Genomic DNA, 22,160 nt, shown 5'->3' with positions numbered 1-22,160 from the left:
TTTTTTTTTTTTTTTTTTTTTTTTTTTTTTTTTGTGGTTTAATAGTGTTCTTCTCTTGCCGCTATTTAGTTGTTTTTTTTCTACTTCTCAGTAATTTATAATTTGTGAATTCGACAGTACCAATTCTGCCACTGAAAATATTTGCTTAAAAACACTAAACCCCCCTCCCCCCACCCACCCCCCCCCACGTGAAAGCAGCCTCCTCTTAGTTACCTCCTCTTAGTTTAAAATCGTTTCAAACTAAATTATCTGCCCCTAATAGCCGTCACCAAACCCGTCTCTATGATTGTAAAATGTAAACAGCGTGACCACAGCTCACCAGACAATGTGGGGGTGGGGTGGGGGTGGTAGTGATAGTGATAGAGAGAAAGAGAGGGGGCTGCAAGGAGGCGCTTGCAGCTTGTTTTCTAACGGCTCCCAGAAGAGAATTATATATATAGATTATACAGATTAAAACCGTGCATTTCAATTATAAGTTTTCCATAATGTGCCTTATGCAAAACGTCTAAGAGTTAAAAAAAAAACCAACTGATTAGTGTTCTTTCGTAGCATCAATTAGTGTTTTTTATCTTCCGTCGTAGTTGTATGTTGCCCGGTCTTCGGATGGTGGTGGTTAACGTGCATCTGTGTTCTTTCCTCTGTTGGGAGGATTACGTTACAGAAGCCGCACTCGTAGGGAGTTGCTTCAGGGTGATTTTGTTTGTAGTGCATGTCTATGTCGTTGTGTATTGTTTTATCGTTACCGATATTGCACTGTATGAGTTGTGTGTGCCTTTGTAACACGTTTTTATTAACTCAGCTTCGCGTGTGTTTGTTTGTTGTTAAAATTGACATCGAAAATTAGCCCACTTCTGATTGCTCTATAGATCTGAAATTTGGCATGCAGGCTACTTTCGCCTAACAATTTTAGATGCAATCATAAAAACTAGCAATTAGAGACCGTAATTAGCTTAATTTAATTACGCCCTAAGGACCATAAAATTGAGGACATGATTTCTAAAGATACCGACAAGACTGGAGGCCTATTGACACAGTTACTTCGGCCCCAATCGATGTGAGCGCGCTGGCCGTGATCGTATAGCGGTTAGTACTTCGCGTTGTGGCCGCGACAACCCAGGTTCGAATCCTGGTCGCTCAAGATTTTTAGTCCGTGTATTTATAAACACTTAGTCAAGTCATACTTAATCAAGTCATTAGATAAAGTAGAAAATAAACTATATAAAAAACTTTTTTAAAAACCACCTTTTTCATGTGTAGCAACGGACTAAAAAGGAGAAAATAAAATACTTAAAAAAAACTTTTTAAAAAACCACGTTTTTCTTGTGGACTAAAAAGTAGAAAATAACTATTTACATACATTTGATGACAAAAAACGTGGGTCGGGCAGATGGGTCGGGAAATTTGATGGTGAACGTACCCACGTTTTTTGTCATCAAATGTATGTAAATAGTTATTTTCTACTTTTTAGTCCACAAGAAAAACGTGGTTTTTTAAAAAGTTTTTTTTTAAAGTATTTTATGTTTTCATGGTTTCCCGCACTCATGGGTGATTTGTGCTTTCTGTCGCAGAATTTGCATTTGTTGTTGTCGAAGACTGCTTTTTTTGGTCTTTTGAGCCTGTGTTATTTTCCCCGCCTCTGTAAGGCTGAGTTCCGTTTTTCTTTTTTTTTTTTTTTTTTTTTTTTTTTTTTTGGTGAGTTAACTTCCATTTCTGTCTCTGAGCTAAGCCTTGTTGCCATGTTACGGTTTGTTGTTGCGGTTGAATTTCCTATTGGTGACTTCGCTTTAATTGTAGTAGAGGTTGTTGGTTTGACTGACGGCTTTGAGGGACTTGTTATTTGTTTCTTGATTAGTGCTTCCGTTGTAGCCGTGTAAAATGTCAACTAATAGTTATAGATAATAGAACAAATTATAACTTTCAATTAATTGGGAATGGGGTCAAACGTACTAAATTAGATTTCATAGCATGTCTTTAAAAAATGTTAAATACAAATATAAGGTTTTCGATTTTTGCAATTACAACACATGTTTTAATAATTAATAATATTATAACTAAATATTTGCAGATCATTGTAAACAATTATTTTATTAATTGAAAGTTTCCTATATTTTTAAATAAAAAATTGATTAATTATATTACTTCGTATATTTTTACTCGGCTTACTAATTGTTGCAGATTTGCATTGTCTCCCTTGTAAACATTAAATATAGTATGTAACAGAGGGAGGTAATTACTATTGATAAATAAACGTGTTTATTGGTAAAATCAAAACTATAATAACTTGTAAGATTAACTAAGTGCTTACATAAGAAAAGTAAATGACTGTCAGACATTGAAAAAATAACATGCGACAGTCGTGGGGTTAGAACTGTAGGATCTGTTTCATTATTTTTTATCAGTTATGTAACTGTTTACCACCCGCCTAAGAAAAAAAGACGATTTTCTTTTTACTAGTGGTAGGGGATGAGGCAGTTACAGCGACATTTTCCTAAAACAATTCATGGAAATGTCAATATCATTTTTAAACAATTCAACAATTGTAACTAAACCATAGTAGGCCCACATCATTATTTTGTGACAAAGCCTAAGTTTAAGTAGATCTAGTCATATTTTTAAGAAAAATACTCAAAACAACCACGTTACAATTATATTTTTAAACATCAGCGCGTGTATAATGCGCTCGCTTGGTCATGTGTATAGGGCGAGACCATAAAAAAGGGGAGAGACGGTTTGTTATGGAAACACATGCAGTGAAAAGTTAAGTTGGGTAAAACTAACATAATGACGTCAGGTTGATTAGCCGAATTTACCTGAACCCATATAGTCGTAGATAGCTAGACAACTACACATGACAATAAAAAGTTCGGTCTATAGCATCTTCAATTAAAAATAAAAGATGCATGACTGTCTGCAATCTCTGACTCTTTATAACATATAGTGGGTAAAAAAGCCTTTAAAATCGAGAGGCAGTGTACACAGCGTCCATGCGCGATCACATCTTTAGATAGTCCTGGCACATTCACACGGTAAGTTAACAAGACGTAGACTTACGGACATCTTGGAAAGTGTATCTCCCAATTATTATTTAGGCCTAGTAATAGATGTAACCGAAAATATCAAATCACTATATTACATTATTAGTTAATGTACACATTTCATATACATGAATTCGTAATGTTGCAGCATGTATTGAGAGGTCTACTAAATGTTTGTGGATTTCCACAATTAGAGGGGGGTGTCGTCGAAAGTGGACGTAATTAACGGATGACTCCTAAAGACCTTGAAGCGAAATGTGCAGTCAACCTCTCGACTACTTCGTCACATTTTGTCTGATTAACTTGGAAAACATGTTATATAAAGAACATGTATAACCCGCCAAAAACTCGACGTTAAGCGAACTTGAATGGACACATTAAGTTTTCGTTATTGTTACATTTTATTATACGGTTATATACATTTGATCTAAAATGTATTTTTTTCTTCATGTAATTTGTTTTTGTTGTTTTAACAATACAAATACAGTTTGCTAATTACTTCCCATTAAAACATCTTATTATAATAAGGGCAAAATTTTGAATACAGTTTAAATCCATAGCCCAAAAAATTAAAATACATAAACATTAATTAAACAATTAAGTCGGGTATGTACAGTAAATACATATTTACAAAAAACTTAAGAACTTTTATTCTTTTTGCCAATTATGTAAAACTGTATCATGTTTGCTTACACTTTTCAAAGATATTCGAATAAGTCGGCTAAACAATATTTCACATTTTTCATCGTTTTTTTATTATTAATACTTTAATATTAAAAAGACAACAAAAAACAATAATAAAAAAAGACAAAATAAAATTAAACAAAAAAGTGTATGTCAGGAATGGAATCAACAACTAGAATCCAAACGGTTCAATTCACCTAGTCAACACCTGCGGTTACGTCTGATGGATGACGTAACTATTGACGGTGTGATTGAATGTTTGATCATACGACTGCTAACCCAACCTTCTCTTTGTTGAATCCGGGTTCAAAACCGTAGAACGTCTCTGAGTCCACCCAGCAGTTATGGGCACCTCATTCACGTTTGGGAAAGTAAAGGCGGTTGTGGTTTTCGTTGAACACTTTATCCCTGGGTATGTCGATGGCATAAAACTCGTGAACTTTAATTCAATTCAACGTCGGGTACGAAAGCAACTTTAATATCGTATGTTGACAAAATATGTCAAACACAAATATGTAAAACACAAACGGACTGAACGTCTAACTCATCAGACTCTAGAAACATGAAACTGTAATTAACAAAGTTGAAGTTCACTAGAAGACCCTTGTTGTTATCCACATGGCTGTATCATAGGAGAGCTGTGACAACATATGGGGGAAGTGATCAACCAACTCTTTGTAACGTTTGATGTAGCTGATGATTGACAAATATATGAAATTATAATATCATCGATATAAAGTATTTTAGTGGTGAAAGCGAGTTGACCGACGGGATGTACAAGAGCCAACAACAAAAGCTGCTAAACATTATGACATATATTGTTGACTTATAAGATGGACGTGTTTATTCCATTAATATTAAGGAGTAAAAGCAAATACATTATCCACTGGTTAGATTTTATGCCTAAGAATAAACTAAGGCAATACAACGAAAACAAAAATAGAAAACATTAAAAACGTAGGATACAACATATTTTGAAACGAATGAAAAACGAGTTACTTGTTAACTTATGATGTTATCGTATGACCCGTGCATTACTGTGGTCTATTTAATCATATAACTGAGCAGACTGTTTACAGTAACAAAAATAAAATCTTCTTTTTTATGGAAACCTGACAGTCGTTTGAGTGGTTGTGCTTGTCACTACATCTAAAGAGATCATCTTGCTACACCCCTTAGTTAGTTTTGTCAATTTTTTAAAGTTATCATTAGAGATGAGGCTGGTATACATTCGGGGTCTAAATAAAACTTAATCGTTTTATAGAAAGTCAGCTTAGGATCGATACATTGCCGTAGGGATAGTTTACACGTTCTGAACATGTATAACCCGCTCACAACTCGAGGTTAACATATCTAAAATGAACACATTATATTTATTTTTTGTGTTACAATTATTATAGGACTATACACATTTTAGCTAAAATGTATTTTTGTTTTAAATGTATTTTTTTTTAACAATGAAGAAACAGTTTATAATTACTTCCCATTTAACCATGTGTATTTTCTAAGGGAAATAAATCAAACCAAATTTATATCACTAGCCTATAAGTGATTTTTAAAAAGAAATAGTAACCTTTAGTTAAACAATAAAGACGGACATGCTCATTAAAATTATATTTAGAAACACATTTATAAAAAAATATGAATTGCTTACATGAGTGTGTCTTTGTTTTTATAAATTGTTTGTTTTTACTAATTTTAGAAACATTATTGAGATTGCTTACGCTTTTCAAAAAAAAAGCGAATAAATCGATTGTTCAGTCTTATTACTTGATGTATGATGACTTGTCATAACTATTTTAATTGTAAAAAAAAAAAAAAAAAAAAAAAAAAAAAAAAAAAAAAAATATTTTAATTTTTAAAGGGGAAACTATCATTACTATCAAGTAAATTATTTACCTTTAAGTACAACTAACACACAAAAAAAACACCTCTTTCTCTGCTGCTCCACTTCTGGCTTATATAAACATAAATTCACCAGAAATGAATGTCCTATACCCTTTCTGCGAGGTAAAGAAAGAGGCCATAGCTGAGTAATCTCCATAAATACTCTTTGTTTGCATGCATAGTAAGTCAAACTCAGCTCCGCGACAACCGCTGACGTTTAAATAAGCATTTGTTACCTAATCACTAAAGTGTGACCGACGCATTACTATTAGATGTTAGTTGTATTGTCCATGGAGGGCGGATGTCTTTCGCTTAAGGCATGTCTCTGCCATCAAAGCGGGCAGCAACCTTGATACGAAGGTGTGTCTTTCGAAAAAACGTCTTTAATCTTCGCATACTGTATTAGTATTCTTAATTTTTAAAACGTTTAGTGCAATATGACAAATGTATGCGGCAAACATTTCTAACAATTATTATATAGGCCTATAAACAATATTAAACATAGTAAACAAAACCACATGAAAGTCAATAAAAAAATTCATCCAATACACGATTAAAATTTCGTTGGAAAATATTTTGTCTGAGATATTGTGTCTGATATCAATTGCCCATGGTATTATTTGTCTTTGATTATTTGTCCTGGTATCTTTTGTACGTGAGATCATTTGTGCTTGAAATCATTTGTCCTGAGATAATGTGTCCATGAGATATTTTGTATGATATATTTTGTCTGATATATTGTGTCTGATATATTTTGTCTGATATATTTTGTCTGAGATCATGTGTCCTGAGATCGTTTTCTTAGTGTGGGTTTCTGATCCGGATTCCTTTGTATACAATTATCCGTTTATTGTTCATACATGTTGGTAACGTATTGTATAGGCTTCTCATGATATAAACAATTAAAACTAAAACAGCGAGATATATTATTATGAGCTAAACTTTCATGTTTCTAAACATTAAGATGTGTCCATTGATTAAAAAATATATATATAAATAAAATATAGGCTTATATTTAAGTAAAAATAGTATCGACTATGTCAATCCAGTGTTAGTCATATTTAGCATATTGTTCCTTGACGTATTATCATAACATCGACCATTGACAAAGTATATGCAATAAAATCAGAGTAACATAAATATTATTTCAAATGTACCATTATAAATATGTTTTGTTTTTATTTTATTTTTATTTTTTTAGTTTTTTTATAGCACAAGTTAAATGTATTTGCGACAAGTTAAATCAATAGAAAATAAAGTAGCTTATTTTTGTTTCACCGCCTATGTCATGTTCTATTTATAGCTGTCCGCAGAAATATTTTTACTTCTGTCTTGGCTATGCCTTGTGTTGTCTGTTTTATTGTATTTCATTTTAAAATCTCGAAACCTAGGCCTAACGTTTACATTGCAGTAACTTTAGTATATTGCATGTTTATTTCCAGATGCGTCGTGAGGCGGGGGCGGGGGGTGCGAACCGCACCGAGTGACACCGTTTATATAGAATAATGTGTTTTTGCCAGTTTAATGGATGGTTAATTAGAGTTAAAGAGTATTGTAAGTACATATTGATTATCCCAACAAAGGGAGGGGGGGGGGTGACACCATGGCATAAACATTCAGACTATAGAGAAAAAAAATGCTACAACCAACTATAGCTAAAAATTATTAGTATTAAATGTGAACACAACATTTTAAAGCTATTACTGGCGAGAGGGTGGGGGGGTGACACTATAAGGCGCCGCACCGGGTGACACCCGACCTAGCTACGCCACTGGAAGCAACCACTGAGTTCCCCGCGTCATTTACATACGAGATCATTAAAGACCTCCAGCTGCAGTTTCAGTAGCAGTTTTCTGACTTGGATTCAAAGGCAGAAGAAGTGAGACTGCTTCAAAGCCCATTTGCAGTAAATGTGGCGTGTTGTCCAGTTGAACTGCAGCTGGAGGTCATTGAATTGCAAGAAAATGACTTCCTTAGAGACACGTTCAAAGAAGGGCGGATGGGTTTTCATACGATTTTGCACAAGGAAGACTTTCCTAACATTACAACTTTTGCATCAAAGTACCTTTCAAATTTTCGAACAACATACCTGTGTGAACAAACATTTTGAAGAATGAAATACGTGAAGAAAAATAAGAGCAAACGTGGACCTCGTGTTGGGGGGGGGGTGGACACTTGAAATTTGTGTATATTTCAATATAAATTATATTTCGTTGGGGGGGGGGGGCGGTGGACTTCTTCGGGCGGGAGGGGGGGGGGGGGGGCACCACGACACTGAAGAGATGCCTTAAAGAGATCTGACCCCCGAACTGATATTTGATAGTTAATGCGGCCCTCGGGCTGAAAGTTTGGAGACCCCTGCCATACAATGTTATTTCGAAAACCATAGACTGACCCTAAAAATTAACTCACAATTATGACCCATTTCTCTACTAAACAACGACTATACAAGGATACCTAAAAATTAGGTTGACAAATTAGAGATATTGTTAAAATGTAAAGTGAAGTTCCCTTTTTCAAACATAACGGTCTATGTGGCAAGTGAAGTAGAGTTTACTTGTATCTGTGACCTCGGCATATGAAGAGATAGTGTGGTCAGCACTATGCCCAGCCACCTTTACTTTATCTAACGTGAGTTAGGTACCCACCAAAGTTGGGTGGACTCAAGATGTCACCCATTCCAGCACAAATCATTAGGTCATTCATCAGCAACCAACAACTACAAGAGGTCAGTCAAATATTCCACAACACATCATTAGGTCAATCATCAGCAACCAACAAATACATCTGATGAACTATTGTAGAGCAGATACCTGGGTATCGTATCAGACATTTATGTTGTTTTAACAATACACAACAACACAAATATACACGGCGTGTTCAACATACAGACAGGAATAATTGAGCCCTTAAACATATTTTTTTTTTTTTTCTGGTTTTTATTTTTAGGATAATATATAGGTGTAAAGGCTGACTTTATGGCATATGCATAAACTCCAGTACATATAATTTACATTAAAAGTGCTTTCAGGATTAAAATAATAACATGTATTTTATTTTTTATTTATTTATTTTGTTTGCAATAGCAAACAGAGTTCCAGGTCCTATACATGCAGAAGAATGACCGTAAGGCAAGAAAGTATTTTTGTATCCTCTACTTATAAAAACAAAGCATTACATTACATCTAATCACTCATAGAATATACTTAATCACAATATCTAATCAGATATTTATTTAATTAATTGTTTTAACTTTCGGCATATAATAATGTGCCTGTAAAAATACATTTGATTACACTTTCTCGCACAAAAGTAACTAATACATATTAGTAGTACATACTTACACAAATAGAAGAACGAAACGTATACATGCAGAGCCATGCGTCTTGGTGGAAGCCTTAAAATATGTATACGGATAATTGGAGATTATAGGAAGAAAACTCCACCCAGCTCAGATGGGTACCTGTCTATCAGTGTTCTTACAGACATCTCTACTAGCTTGTTCACCCCCCCCCCTCCCTCGAAGAAAGTCTACCCCCCCCCCCCCCAAGAAAGAAATGGAAGTGATCTAGAAAATAGATCCTTTTAACATTACATATTTATTTGAGTTTCCAACTATTAATTGGTATAAAATTAATCATGTGTATCTTAGTCTGTGTTTAATCTTCTAGCTCTATATTGTGAGACAATTGGATTAAATGAGACAGTGGTCGTCAATAAATGACGTCTCATGGCCCATGCATTACTGTGTTCTATTTTAACATAAAACTGGATGGACTGTTTACAGTAACAAAAACAGCAATTACTTCTTTATGGAAACCTGACAGTCGTTTGAGTGGTTGTGCTTGTCACTATAACTAAAGAGATCATCTTGCTACACCCCTTAGTTAGTTTTGACAATTTTTTTAAAGTATCATTAGATATGAGACTGGTATACATTCGGGGTCTAAATAAAACTTAATCGTTTCATAGAAAGTCAGCTTAGGATCGATACATTGCCGTAGGTTTAGTTTACACGTTCTGAACATGTATAACCCGCTCACAACTCGAGGTTAACATATCTAAAATGAACAAATTATATTTTATTTTTTGTTACAATTATTATAGGACTATATACATTTTAGCTAAAATGTATTTTTGTTTTAAATGCATTTTTTTATTAATAAAGAAACAGTTTATAATTACTTCCCATTTATCCATTTTTTATTTTTAAGGGAAATAATTCAAACCCAATTTATATTACTAGCCTATAAATGTTTAAAAAACAAATAACCTTTAGTTTAACAATAAAAACGGACATGAGTAATAAATTCATATTAGGAAAACAATTTTATAAGAAAATATGAATCGTTAAGATTAGTATGTCTATGTTTTTGTAAATTGTTTGTTTTTACAAATTTATAGGAAACATTATTGAGATTGCTTACGCTTTTCAAAAACATGCGAATAAGTCGGTTATGTCGTATTTATAATCCATGACTTGTCATAACTATTTTAATTTTTAAAAATCCTTATATATTTTTCAGAAAATCTGTTATTAGAAAGGGTTATAGTATCAAAATAAATATTTTGCAACAAAAAAAAAATTCCTAATTTATAAAAGCGTATGTGCGCACTTTTCTCATTTCACTAGTAGGGTTTGAGTCGGGGAGATTGAAAATATCTTGAACTTTCATGGGATGTGTTTATGATTTTGATGTTTTTTCATGTTTGACTCTAAATCTCCTTACTTCTTGTGATATGCATAGTTTGTATTTTCTCTGGCATTAAGCAACCCACAAGAGATATACATTTATCTCATTCTTTCTTCATTTGCAGGGGAAACAATAAAGCTAATTGTAAAGAGTTTAGGTTTGGCTGCAGTTATTTACCTTTAAGTTTAACAAACAACTTTATATTTAGCTACATCTGACCCGCTTCTAGCGTAACACCTACTTGTCTTACAAGATTACATATTTTCGATTTTAGTTCATTATAAATGTGTCTATAAGATTTGTTCACTGTGGTGTACATATTGGTTTTTAGTGTTAATCGTATGTAGCTTGGCATAAAGTGTAAAATCAAACACAAGTACAATTCAAAGCATGCTATAATATTTCTTTATTTGCACATAATCAATCATCTACACCAGGGGTCGGCAACCTGCGGCTCGCGAGCCGCATGCGGCTCTTTTGATATCAAGATGCGGCTCTCCAGCTCCTTGAACAAATACTAATAATCTTAATAAAAACATAAAATATTTGAAATAAAAAAAATGTTAGTGGCTCTTTAAAACCAGGGAAATTTTGAAAATTGTAACTTTTGGCTCTTCCGCTTCAAAAGGTTGCCGACCCCTGATCTACACTATTGTACCCTGCTATTCTCTACTTTGACTGTCTCGCCTATCTCCTAATACTTCTAGGTCTAATCTGACTACAACCGCTGTCTACACATAACTATCTAAATCCACTACTGCTAACTAATCCACGACTTCCCCCTACACGATCCAATGATCAACTGACAACTATATCTACATCCAACTCGCAACTGATGCTTCAGTGGTCAGCTGATCGTCTGACGTAAATGGTAAGTTATTTCCTGCATTATATTGGTTCAACTTTGTGGTAAAGCTATTGATATGAGCTGGTTAGCCAGCCAAGGCTATAACATAGTTGGAGTGTATGGAAGAAAGCATTGGAGGAGTTTTTTACTGACCTCGGCATGGAATATTCTTTTGAAGATGTTAACCACAATGGACACAACTTTAAATTATTTCAGAGTAAAGATGGAAAGATTCGGCTGTACTGTACAGATATTTTTTTAACTTTACTCCTGACATTGAAGGAACATTTGATGCAGTGTGGGATGATGTTTCAATCATGGAGGGTGGAAGAAAAAAAACGTAGCATAGAGCCCATGTTAGAAAGTAATAGACAGGACATCAGCATAAAAATAAAGTATAGCATATGCTGACTTTTATGATGCATGTTTTAGTTATAGATAGCCGTGAGTGTATGTTGAACGCATTGGAATGGTGCCGCGGATTGAAAGGAAGTGACTTTGTGGGTAGGAACTTGATTGCTGTGAGTTTGTGTGTGAGTAAGTCTTGTCTTGACCGTCGTGGTGAAAGAACGTATGTTGGCCGGGGTGACTCAAGTTGGGAGGTATATTCTAGAGATGTAAATGTATATAAAAGAATACAGAATATAAAGAAGGAACTATAGCGTTGTCTTATCTATGAATGTCATCTAGTATGACATTGTCATACTAGATGACATTCATAGATTATTGTCATCTAAATGAAGACAATAATAGAGCCATTTATAGAATACGGAATAGGCAGTGGAGGCAAAATAAATGTGGAGAAATCCAAAATTAAAAGAAACGGACAGGAAAACAAAATATGACAACCCCGTTATGGTGACAGACAAACTCAAACTGTTCGGCTTCACATGGACGAGACTGACCCACACATTTACACCGAAGCTGAATACCAATCAAAGGGATACAACAACGGAAATAATGCATAACTCAATACAACTGTATCTACCTCCCCTACTTTTGAAATCAAGCAATATATATCACCACACATGGAATATACTTGATCACAATGTCTAATCACAGATGTATTTAATGATAATTGTATATGTATGCATTAGATAATATGCCTGTAGGCCTACTCATTTTTTTATTACAACATTTTTCTTAGCTAGTAGCTGTTATGTAAATATTAAAGTAATAGTACAAAAATCAATACAAAACAGCCTTACATATAGCCAGATTTAAAATGTATGTACGAAGATTTTGGCATGATATGATAAACAGAAAAAAAAAGTATATTGCAGATGGCTTCCAAAACACATAACATTACAATCAGTAACTACTTTTAAAAATGGTGTAGATAATATTTAGACCTTTATATCCCACAATTGCTCACTCACAAGTTTATTCTAAATAAAGACATATCGTAACTGCTCAACAGCTTCACCAAGTCAATTCCACCACCCTCACTACCCCACATTCTTAGTATAGAACCCATGTTAAAACGTATTAGGCAGGACAACCGCTTTAAAGGATTGTCAATACCAAACATGTCAGCCAAGAAAAAAGTATAGCATACGCTGACGACACCAATGTGTAACTACGAATAGATAAATAAATGAAGACAAAAAAAAGACATTTACAGGATACGGAATAGGCAGCGGAGGCTAAATAAATGCAGAGAAATCAAAAACTCTTGCGAAACGGAGAGGAAAGATAAAGCACGACACCCAAATTATAGTGACAGACAAACTCAAACTGTACGGCTTCACATGGACGAGACTAACGGACACAATTAACCGAAGCTGGGCACCTATACATATTGTAGTACAACCATTAGGGCAGCGCTAATAAACAGATAACTATTACCAAAATACATCTTTACAATAACAGTTAGCACAATAGCAACCCACTTTATAAAACATGCAAATAAACCCATCTGATATTTCATTTTTAAAAACACCATTAGCAACATCAACAACCAAACCCTAATCAAAAAAAATAATCTAAGTGCTAGGTCTACATGTCGTTAGAACACACATTAAAACTTTCAGACATGAACACATTGGTATAATTAGACTAGAGTCACACTACCACCCATTAGCACAATACTACACAAGACACATAATTAACACGATATTAAAGCAAACAAGCAACACACCATATTAAAGAGAGATAGACTTTTGCCAGTTTTATACAGTTGATTTGTATTTCTTTTAAAGCTGTTTTAGATCAAAACATTATTCACTTATCATCTCAACTCGCATATTGCCAAAGAAGGACAATTTCGTGTCCAGTCTGAAACCTTTTTGTTAACACATTTTCTTAATTATCCTTCTTTAGATTATCAGGCAAAGGGATACACCAGCGGAAATAACGAATAAATAAATTACGTTATATTTACATCCCCAGTTATAATATAAATCATTATATATCACCACGCTTGGATATTACTCGACCACAATATCTAATCCCACATGCATTTTTTTTTTTAAATCTATGCTTTTGATAATTTGCTTGGACACATTATTTTGAATTTTGCTTAGGTTAATATTAAATTAGTAGTTCAAAAACGAATACAAAATAGCCTGGAGATTTAAAATAAATGTACGAATAATTTGGCTTGATAAGATGAAAATAAAAGATAAAATGACAGATTGCTTCCAAAACACATTACATTACAATCAGTAACTACTTTTAAACATGGTGTAGATACATTTAGACCTTTATATCCCACAATTGCTTACTCGAAAGTCGAAAGTTCGGATCCCATAGCTAAGACCTCCGTACAGAACCCATAGCATACAGTACGCTTTAATTGTAGTCAAAATGTCGGGAAGAGAATCGGTGCATTCAGTCACTCGACTACTCCGACCATTGAAGTGTCTGCTTTAAATGACAGTTGTAATAACTTGATTAATGATTGTGTCAACATAATACCTGCCATAGTGAAATTGACTTACATGTGACACATTTTCTTTTTAACTAATTTAAGTGTTTTCATATGATTAAATACAATGTCGCTTGTATTTTTATTTTGTTTGAATATTGCAGATAATGTTTCTAGCTTAGAAATTTTGCAAGGGAAATAATTTGCTTATTAATATACACAATTAGTTTGATAAAGCAAAATCAATGAACACAATGACATACCGTTTTATGTGACATAACATACCAATAAACGTAATAAAATATTTTCAATAATGATAAATATTTAGATGTCTTTTAGTCTAATGTTTAAAAAGATTAATGCAATTACAAAACTACATACATTATTATTATATTTTACACTTTTGCAAGACAACCGAAGATATCGTTGAATTAATGATTAGTGCTTTACCCGACTCTTTCGGTGAATTTTCCATATAGATCTTCTATATAATATACAAATTAATTTATATTTTTTCTTTATATTTAGACGTTTTGTATTAGATCTATGTATAAGTAAACCATCTTAAATGAATGAACGCAGGCTACAAGTAAGAAAGAAATATTACTATTGTAAATCTGTATCAGTCATCACAAGCCGATGATGAAAATTGTAATACTAAAGCGAACACACAACTGACACTATAAATTACGTGTCTGAGGCAAATAAAAAAAAAATAAATTAAATTTTCAGTTATCATATTATAACAGTTTCAATACACCAATAGTGTATTTTTAAAAAATAAATAAATCAAATTTTGTTGTAAAAAAAAAATCTTCCATATAATATAAAGAAAAATACCAATTAATTTTACATTACATTTTTATAATGAATTTATACAAATGTCATTGGCCTATCATCATTTTATTTCCATTACCAAGCACTCTGTACATGGCAATTATTTATTTTTTCTTAGACATGTGTATTGTTAGGCTTCAATGTTAATCGTAGAACCTATACAATAAATACATTTTAATTTTTTTTCAAAAAAACAGACCTGTTTTGCGCTTACTATATTTTTATGAATGTCCCATACTAACATAAATCGGTTTATTGGTTGTTTGAAAGACATGTATTAAATATATTATTTCATGTACGTGTCTGGTGCACTAATTCATTACTAATCCTGAGCTGTATCAGTCGTTAAGCCTACACGTGTGTACGAACTCTATCTTTATCTCTCGCTTACAACAGGGTATCAGATATATAAGGGATGGTCTATAAATGACGACATATCTGGATAGGGGAAGGGGCGGAAGGAGGGGATGGGTTTGGTGACGATAGAGAAAAAAGTAAAGACACGTTTTTCCACTAAAAAACTGAAAATGAGTTGTAGGGAAACAACAACAAAACTATCACGTATTTCAGTAAAGTGTGTATCGCCTCCCCTACTGTTGAAAACGACGCATTTCATTACATCTGAACACTACACCTGAGCATTTAGAATATAACGTTAATACTTAATACAGATTATTAGTACATAGTAACACTTATAGAAGTACAAAAAGTATACAGAATGTATCATACGTCTTGGTTAGAGTCTTGAAATATGTGTACGAAGAATTGGATATTATAGGAAGAAAGATAGAAGAAACCAAATGATTGCTTTCGATACATCTAACACTTCAGTCAGTAACACTATGTCATGTATATTAGATATATTTGAACCTTTATATCTCACGATTCCCCATCAGAGAAACTTAAGTTCGGATCCCTGGAGTCGAGTCTGTAAGATGTACTTAAGTTCACCCAGCTCAGATGGGTAGGCTACCTGACTAATGATAGGAAAACATGCGGCCACAGCTAAGATCTCGGTACAAAACCCCTATCTGATAGATCATTTAGATCGAAATGCCGAGAAGTCAAATGGTGCAATCAATCGTTCAACTACTTCGACGATTGTAGTATCTGCTTTAAATGGCAGTTCTAATAACTGAATTAAGGATTGTATCGATATAATGTCTGCCATATTGAACTCACGCGAAGCTTTATATTAAGCTATATGTGACACATTTTATTGTAGCTAATTTTTAATTTGTTCGTATTTTTTTCTTGCTTGAAAGTTTTGCAAGGGAGATAATTACCTATTTAATAACCATCATATATTTGGCGAATGATTTGGAAACAAATACAGACAATACAGTCATATAATTTTCTGCATCAAAAGTCACCCATAATTGTAATTAATGTGTATCACTTGTGATACAAATATGTAGATGTGCGTTTGTTAAATGTTTGAAATATGTATGCAATTGTAAACGTACATAGAGTAGCGTTATGTTTTACAAATTTAAAATCAACCGACGACATCGAAAAATGAATGGTGCATTTTTCAATTTACCTCTATAGTATATTTTCGAAAACAAAATAGATGTTATGATAAAAACGTCGTTGGTCTCACACTGAGTCATTCCCATTACCAACCGCCCCGTACTTTAAAATAAATGTTTATATTGGTAATGTGTATAATTAGGCTGCAATATTTAATATAGGACCTTTAATGTGTTAAAATAGATACATATACATTTTCAAACTCAGTGTGGTTTTGCGCATAATGTATTTTAATAAATGTACCATACCAACTAAAATTAAATGCATGTATTTATTTACAAATCAGGTTAAGGGAGGGTTGAAATAGGAGGCTTTGGTAACAGAGGAGAAAAAGTAACGACACTTTTTGCGTTAAAAATTAGAGAAATAGTTGTAACCATCATTTCGCTTTGTTAAGAAAGTCAAGCTTAGTTAAGATTTCAATTAGAAAAAAAAAAACAAGAACATAAATACTGCTATTAAATGTTTGATGTAATTTTGTGGGAGGGGTTTGGTAAAATAAAGTGTGATATTATTTTGGGTGTGTTATAAAACTAACAACTTCATTGTATTTAAATATAACTTTAAAAATAGCTAAAATGTATGTGGTAAACTCAGGTATTTTTTCTCCATAACTTGTTTCAGATTGTTTATTTCACTAAATTTGAAGTGCAATGTTTTATTGTCTCCCTTCTTTTTTTAAAAAAAACAAAATAAATGTCAATTTTAATTTGGTTACTAAAAAAGAAAGATTAGGAAACATCAGCCAAACACTTGTTTACACTAAATACAATTTACGGTCAGTTTACAAAACGCAACATTTTATATGGTGATAAAACTATCTGATTAAGAAAACCGCTTTACATCACCAACACAAACGGCGGTAAATAATTAATGTTCTCTTTTTATCAGTAATTCAACTTAATTTTAGATGACATACGCATACGTGTGCCCCAATGTTTAGTGACCTTGATGTTTACCCTGCTACATTAGCACTATATAATATGTCAACTTGTTTAAGACATATATGAAATCAGAAAAACATGTTTTCGAGATCTCAACTGGGATTAAATATTGTGAAGTGCGTCGATTAACTCTTAATGTGATTAATTAATAAGGTGTTAGCACACACTGATGATTACTAATATGTAAAAATTGGATTAAAACTATATAGGGCTGCTAAGTAGGTCACCAACCAGTTATATTTCTCATGCAGGTTTAAGGTTTAGGTTTAGGTTTAGGTTTAGGTTTAGGTTTAGGTTTAGGTTTAGGTTTAGGTTTAGGTTTAGGTTTAGGTTTAGGTTTAGGTTTGGGTTTGGGTTTGGGTTTGGGTTTGGGTTTGGGTTTGGGTTTGGGTTTAGGTTTAGGTTTAGGTTTAGGTTTAGGTTTAGGTTTAGGTTTAGGTTTAGGTTTAGGTTTAGGTTTAGGTTTAGGTTTAGGTTTAGGCTTAAACCTAGGTTTAGGTTTAGGTTTATGTTAATGTTTATGTTTATGTTTATGTTTATGTTTATGTTTATGTTTATGTTTAGGTTTAGGTTTAGGTTTATGTTTATGTTTATGTTTATGTTTATGTTTATGTTTATGTTTATGTTTATGTTTATGTTTATGTTTATGTTTATGTTTATGTTTATGTTTATGTTTATGTTTATGTTTATGTTTATGTTTATGTTTATGTTTATGTTTATGTTTATATTTAGGTTTAGGTTTAGGTTTAGGTTTAGGTTTAGGTTTAGGTTTAGGTTTAGGTTTAGGTTTAGGTTTAGGTTTAGGTTTAGGTTTTGGTTTTGGTTTAGGTTAAGGTTTAGGTTTAGGTTTAGGTTTAGGTTTAGGTTTAGGTTTAGGTTTAGGTTTAGGTTTAGGATTAGGTTTAGGTTTAGGTTTAGGTTTAGGTTTAGGTTTAGGTTTAGGTTTAGGTTTAGGCTTAGGTTTAGGTTTAAGTTTAGGTTTAGGTTTAGGTTTAGGTTTAGGTTTAGGTTTAGGTTTAGGTTTAGGTTTAGGTTTGGGTTTAGGTTTAGGTTTAGGTTTAGGTTTAGGTTTAGGTTTAGGTTTAGGTTTAGGTTTAGGTTTAGGTTTAGGTTTAGGTTTAGGTTTAGGTTTAGGTTTAGGTTTAGGTTTAGGTTTAGGTTTAGGTTTAGGCTAGGCTTAAACCAATGTCTAGCGTTAGTTTTGGTTTTGTGTTAAGTTTTAGGCTTAGGTGGATGCTTTGGTTTTGGTATTTTTCCAAAGGTTAGGATTTAAGTAGTATATAGGTATAGAATTCTAATTCGAGTTAGGATTCATACTTGAGCGGGGGGGGGGGGTAAATCCCTGGGGTAATTTCCGGGGGGGGGGGGGGGGGGTGTAATGTCCTGTAGCCCCTTGGAACACACACCTAGGCCAGGACAATGTCACAGGCCAGGTGGATCAGGTCATGCGTATCATGTGTGCTATATAACAGGCAGGCGTATCATGTATGGTGTGTAACAGGCAGCAGTTCTCTTCAGATCATCAAGTGTGTGTGACACAATCACGTCTCTGCCACTGGTAGCACACGCAAGCTACACGCAAGCAACTTTTAACAATGGATTTTGTTTCTTTCAACTCACAGTAAGAAGTTTTAGAATTTTTTTTGTTTGTTTAAAGTAAAGTTGTTGTTGGCAGGGGGGGGGGGGAGGTCGGGGGGGGGGGGGGGGTATAGAACATCCCCCCCCCCTCCTTCTAATCGACCCCCTGTCCAAAAAAAAAAATTATTGTCTTGTTATGCTGGATTTAGGCTTTATGTCTTGACCCAGGTTCCAACTATGAACCGTATTTGTCAGATAGAGATGTCCGAAATTTCGCTCGCGAGTTTCGTTCTAGAGAGACTGCCGACTGACGACTGACGAGGAAGTGAGTCAAATAAAACCTTGTAAAAAAAAAAAAAAAAAAAAAAAAAAAAATATATATATATATATATATATATATATATATATATATATATATATATATATATATATATATATATATATATATATATATATATATATATATATATATATATATATATATATATATATATATATACATATACATATATAGGCGTATGTGTATATATATATATATATATATATATATATATATATATATATATATATATATATATATATATATATATATATATATATATATATATATATATATATATAAGCCTATATAAATATATATATATATATATATATATATATGGGGGCCTAAAATATTTTTTTTTGCGGGGTGGCATTTTTTTCTAGTTTCGCCACTGCCCCCCCCCCCCCCCCCCAACCCCAAAACACACTATTAAACGATCCTGACTATACGACTGGATAGTAGGCTGTCTTATGGGTTGACTGCCATTTGGAGAATAGTTTAGACTTCACAGCATACCCTTTACTTTCTAGAGTTTTATGTCATTGGTTTGTTAAGCACACAACTTGAAAGAAAAAAAATAATACCGACATACCGGTATTTTGGCCGCGTTTTGGAATAATATTCGACGTAAGTTTCCTGATAACAGACCCTAAACAGTTTCTTGGTATCATTAATATCAAGAAAGAAATATAAATACCGTACTTTGACCTCATTTCTGTATTTGCTACACAGTATTTATGTGAGACAACCTAAGGCTTGTTTTTATGTCAGTAAATGTTACAGCAGTACTTGATTACTGTATGTCAGTAAATATTACTGCAGTACTTGTTTACTGTATGTCAGTAACTGTTACAGCAGTACTTGATTACTGTATGTCAGTAACTATTACAACAGTAGGCTACTTGATTAATGTAATCGTCAGATTAGGTGGTCGGAGACTAGGAAATACATTGTTTAATAAACAAGTTTAGTTTAAAATAGTTTGTGAGGTGTGGGGTCATGTATGATCTACGTAATTGAGATACCCTTTATAAAAAGCTTAATATAAAAATGTAATAAAATATTGACTATATTTCATCAGTTAAAAATAGAAAGACTAGTTTATCTTGTTACTTTGTGTTAGATTGTGACATTTTCCACGTAAAATCGTCCTTGTTTATTTAAGATTTTAGAACGTGTTTGTGCATTATCTGACAACATAATTTTCGTCTACTTGTGTAGCCATGGACGAGGCAGGGGAGCAGAATATCGTTTGACGCAGCAACCTGGTCATATCAGGGCCAACATGGCTGCCGATAATAGCAATAAGTATGACGACGTAGACACCAAAATGGCTGACGGTGTGTTTACGTGTATTAGAGAGAAGGAAAGCCGAGAAAGATTCACAGATTTGACGGTAGTAGTCCAGGATGTCAAGTTCAGGTGCCACCGTTTTATTCTGAGCGCGTGTTCCAAGTTTTTTGAAGCTCTGCTTAGAACTGATATGAAGGAGACAGGCGAAGGTTCAGTGGCGCTGGGTGGAATGGAACCTGCGACCTTTTCTCGAATCCTCGATGTCTTGTACGCCGGTGCGAACATTTTGACAACAGAGAACATGTTTGTAGTCTGGCACGCGGTCAATCAATTACAGATAGATTTTTTAATCAAGGCATGTGAGGAGTTTGTGATCAACAATATGACGTCATCGAACTGCTGGACTGTGTACAACGAAGCCACAAAACTGGACTCGGCCAAAGTTTTAGGTGACGTCAGAAGATATCTGGCCGTGAACTTGCCTGACGTCATTGTCGGTGACAACTTCATTTGTCTGTCACTTAACGATATGATTGGCATTCTCAAACATCAGCCTCGGTCTGTCTGCACAGACTTTTCTGTCTTCTGTCTCTTGAGGTGGGCGTGTGCTGAGACAGACTCTATTCGCATCATGTTCAAGGCCACACATCCTCAGAAAAAGAGGATGGCATCTCAGTTCAGTGGCCAAGGAGTAGTTGCAATAAAACGCATTCCACCAAAACCCAATTTAAGTAATAGTGAGACAGCGGTCTACAGAAGGTCTTGCTTGAACCAGCTGCTGGAGAAGGTTGACCTGACACAAGCCAGCGTTGATTGCCTGAAGTACCTTATGACCAACGAGTTTGTCGCTGACCACAGAGACGCCATATTGCGAGTTAACAGAGCGTCAGCCAAGAGATTTGGTGGCGATGACTACGCACAAACACTGGACACATGCAAGCACTGTCAAGGGGGGCTGGTTTATCAGTAATGACAGGAGATTATTAGGGTGAGGGGGAGGAGTGGTCGGGGTGATTATTTTGTCATGCCCCCCCCCTCCTGTGTAATTAGGGAGGTATGGGGGGGGGGTCTTCTCGCCTGTACCTCTCATCACGCCTATGTTTAGCCATCAGCCTAATTATCTGACAAATAACAAGTCATCTTGTAAATGATAGTACAATTTTTCACATAGAGTTGACTGCTGTCACTGCACTGTTAAAAAATCCAACGGTCATTCTGTTGAGTGTTAGGTTTTAAGATTACAGACATTAATTTAAAGTTAATTGAACCAAATTGTACACGTCATAACATAGTTGCTTTGGACTCTATGTAAAAGGTTGTTTATTGATGTTTTAAATTTAACTGTATATAAAGGGTTGATTATAGATGTGTTATATCAATTTGACTCTAGACAAATTAAATGTGACTTATTGAATATTGAAACGTATGGTCATCTACACCTGTGCAGATGTGTGCGACTGTGAAATGTTGCATGAGTGGATCAAATGTTTCAAGAAAGAGAGTAGTATAGCAACATTAAAATGTATTGATCAAACAGGTAATACAAACACGTTTACCTAATCTGCCAATTAGACTATATGGTTTGACATCTTTATTCTCAGGTAGGGTCTAATCAAGTTAGTTTTTCACAGACTACT

At 33.8% G+C, this 22,160-nt stretch overlaps 1 protein-coding gene across 1 annotated transcript; it reads left to right on the top strand.

Moving 5' to 3' along the window:
* The first annotated feature begins 18,842 nt into the window (after nucleotides 1-18,842).
* Nucleotides 18,843-21,493, top strand: LOC131935219 (kelch-like protein 24a). Its single transcript, XM_059291592.1, has 2 exons — nucleotides 18,843-18,951; nucleotides 20,452-21,493. Exons 1-2 carry the CDS (start codon nucleotides 18,926-18,928, stop codon nucleotides 21,491-21,493), a joined length of 1,068 nt encoding a protein of 355 aa, XP_059147575.1. The 5' UTR covers nucleotides 18,843-18,925.
* The last annotated feature ends 667 nt before the right edge of the window (nucleotides 21,494-22,160 follow it).

Source organism: Physella acuta, unplaced genomic scaffold (assembly GCF_028476545.2).
Source record: "Physella acuta isolate Inbredline_101_S28 unplaced genomic scaffold, ASM2847654v3 ptg000138l, whole genome shotgun sequence".
Lineage (NCBI taxonomy): Eukaryota > Metazoa > Mollusca > Gastropoda > Physidae > Physella > Physella acuta.
This window is presented reverse-complemented; position numbering and strand designations above follow the sequence as displayed.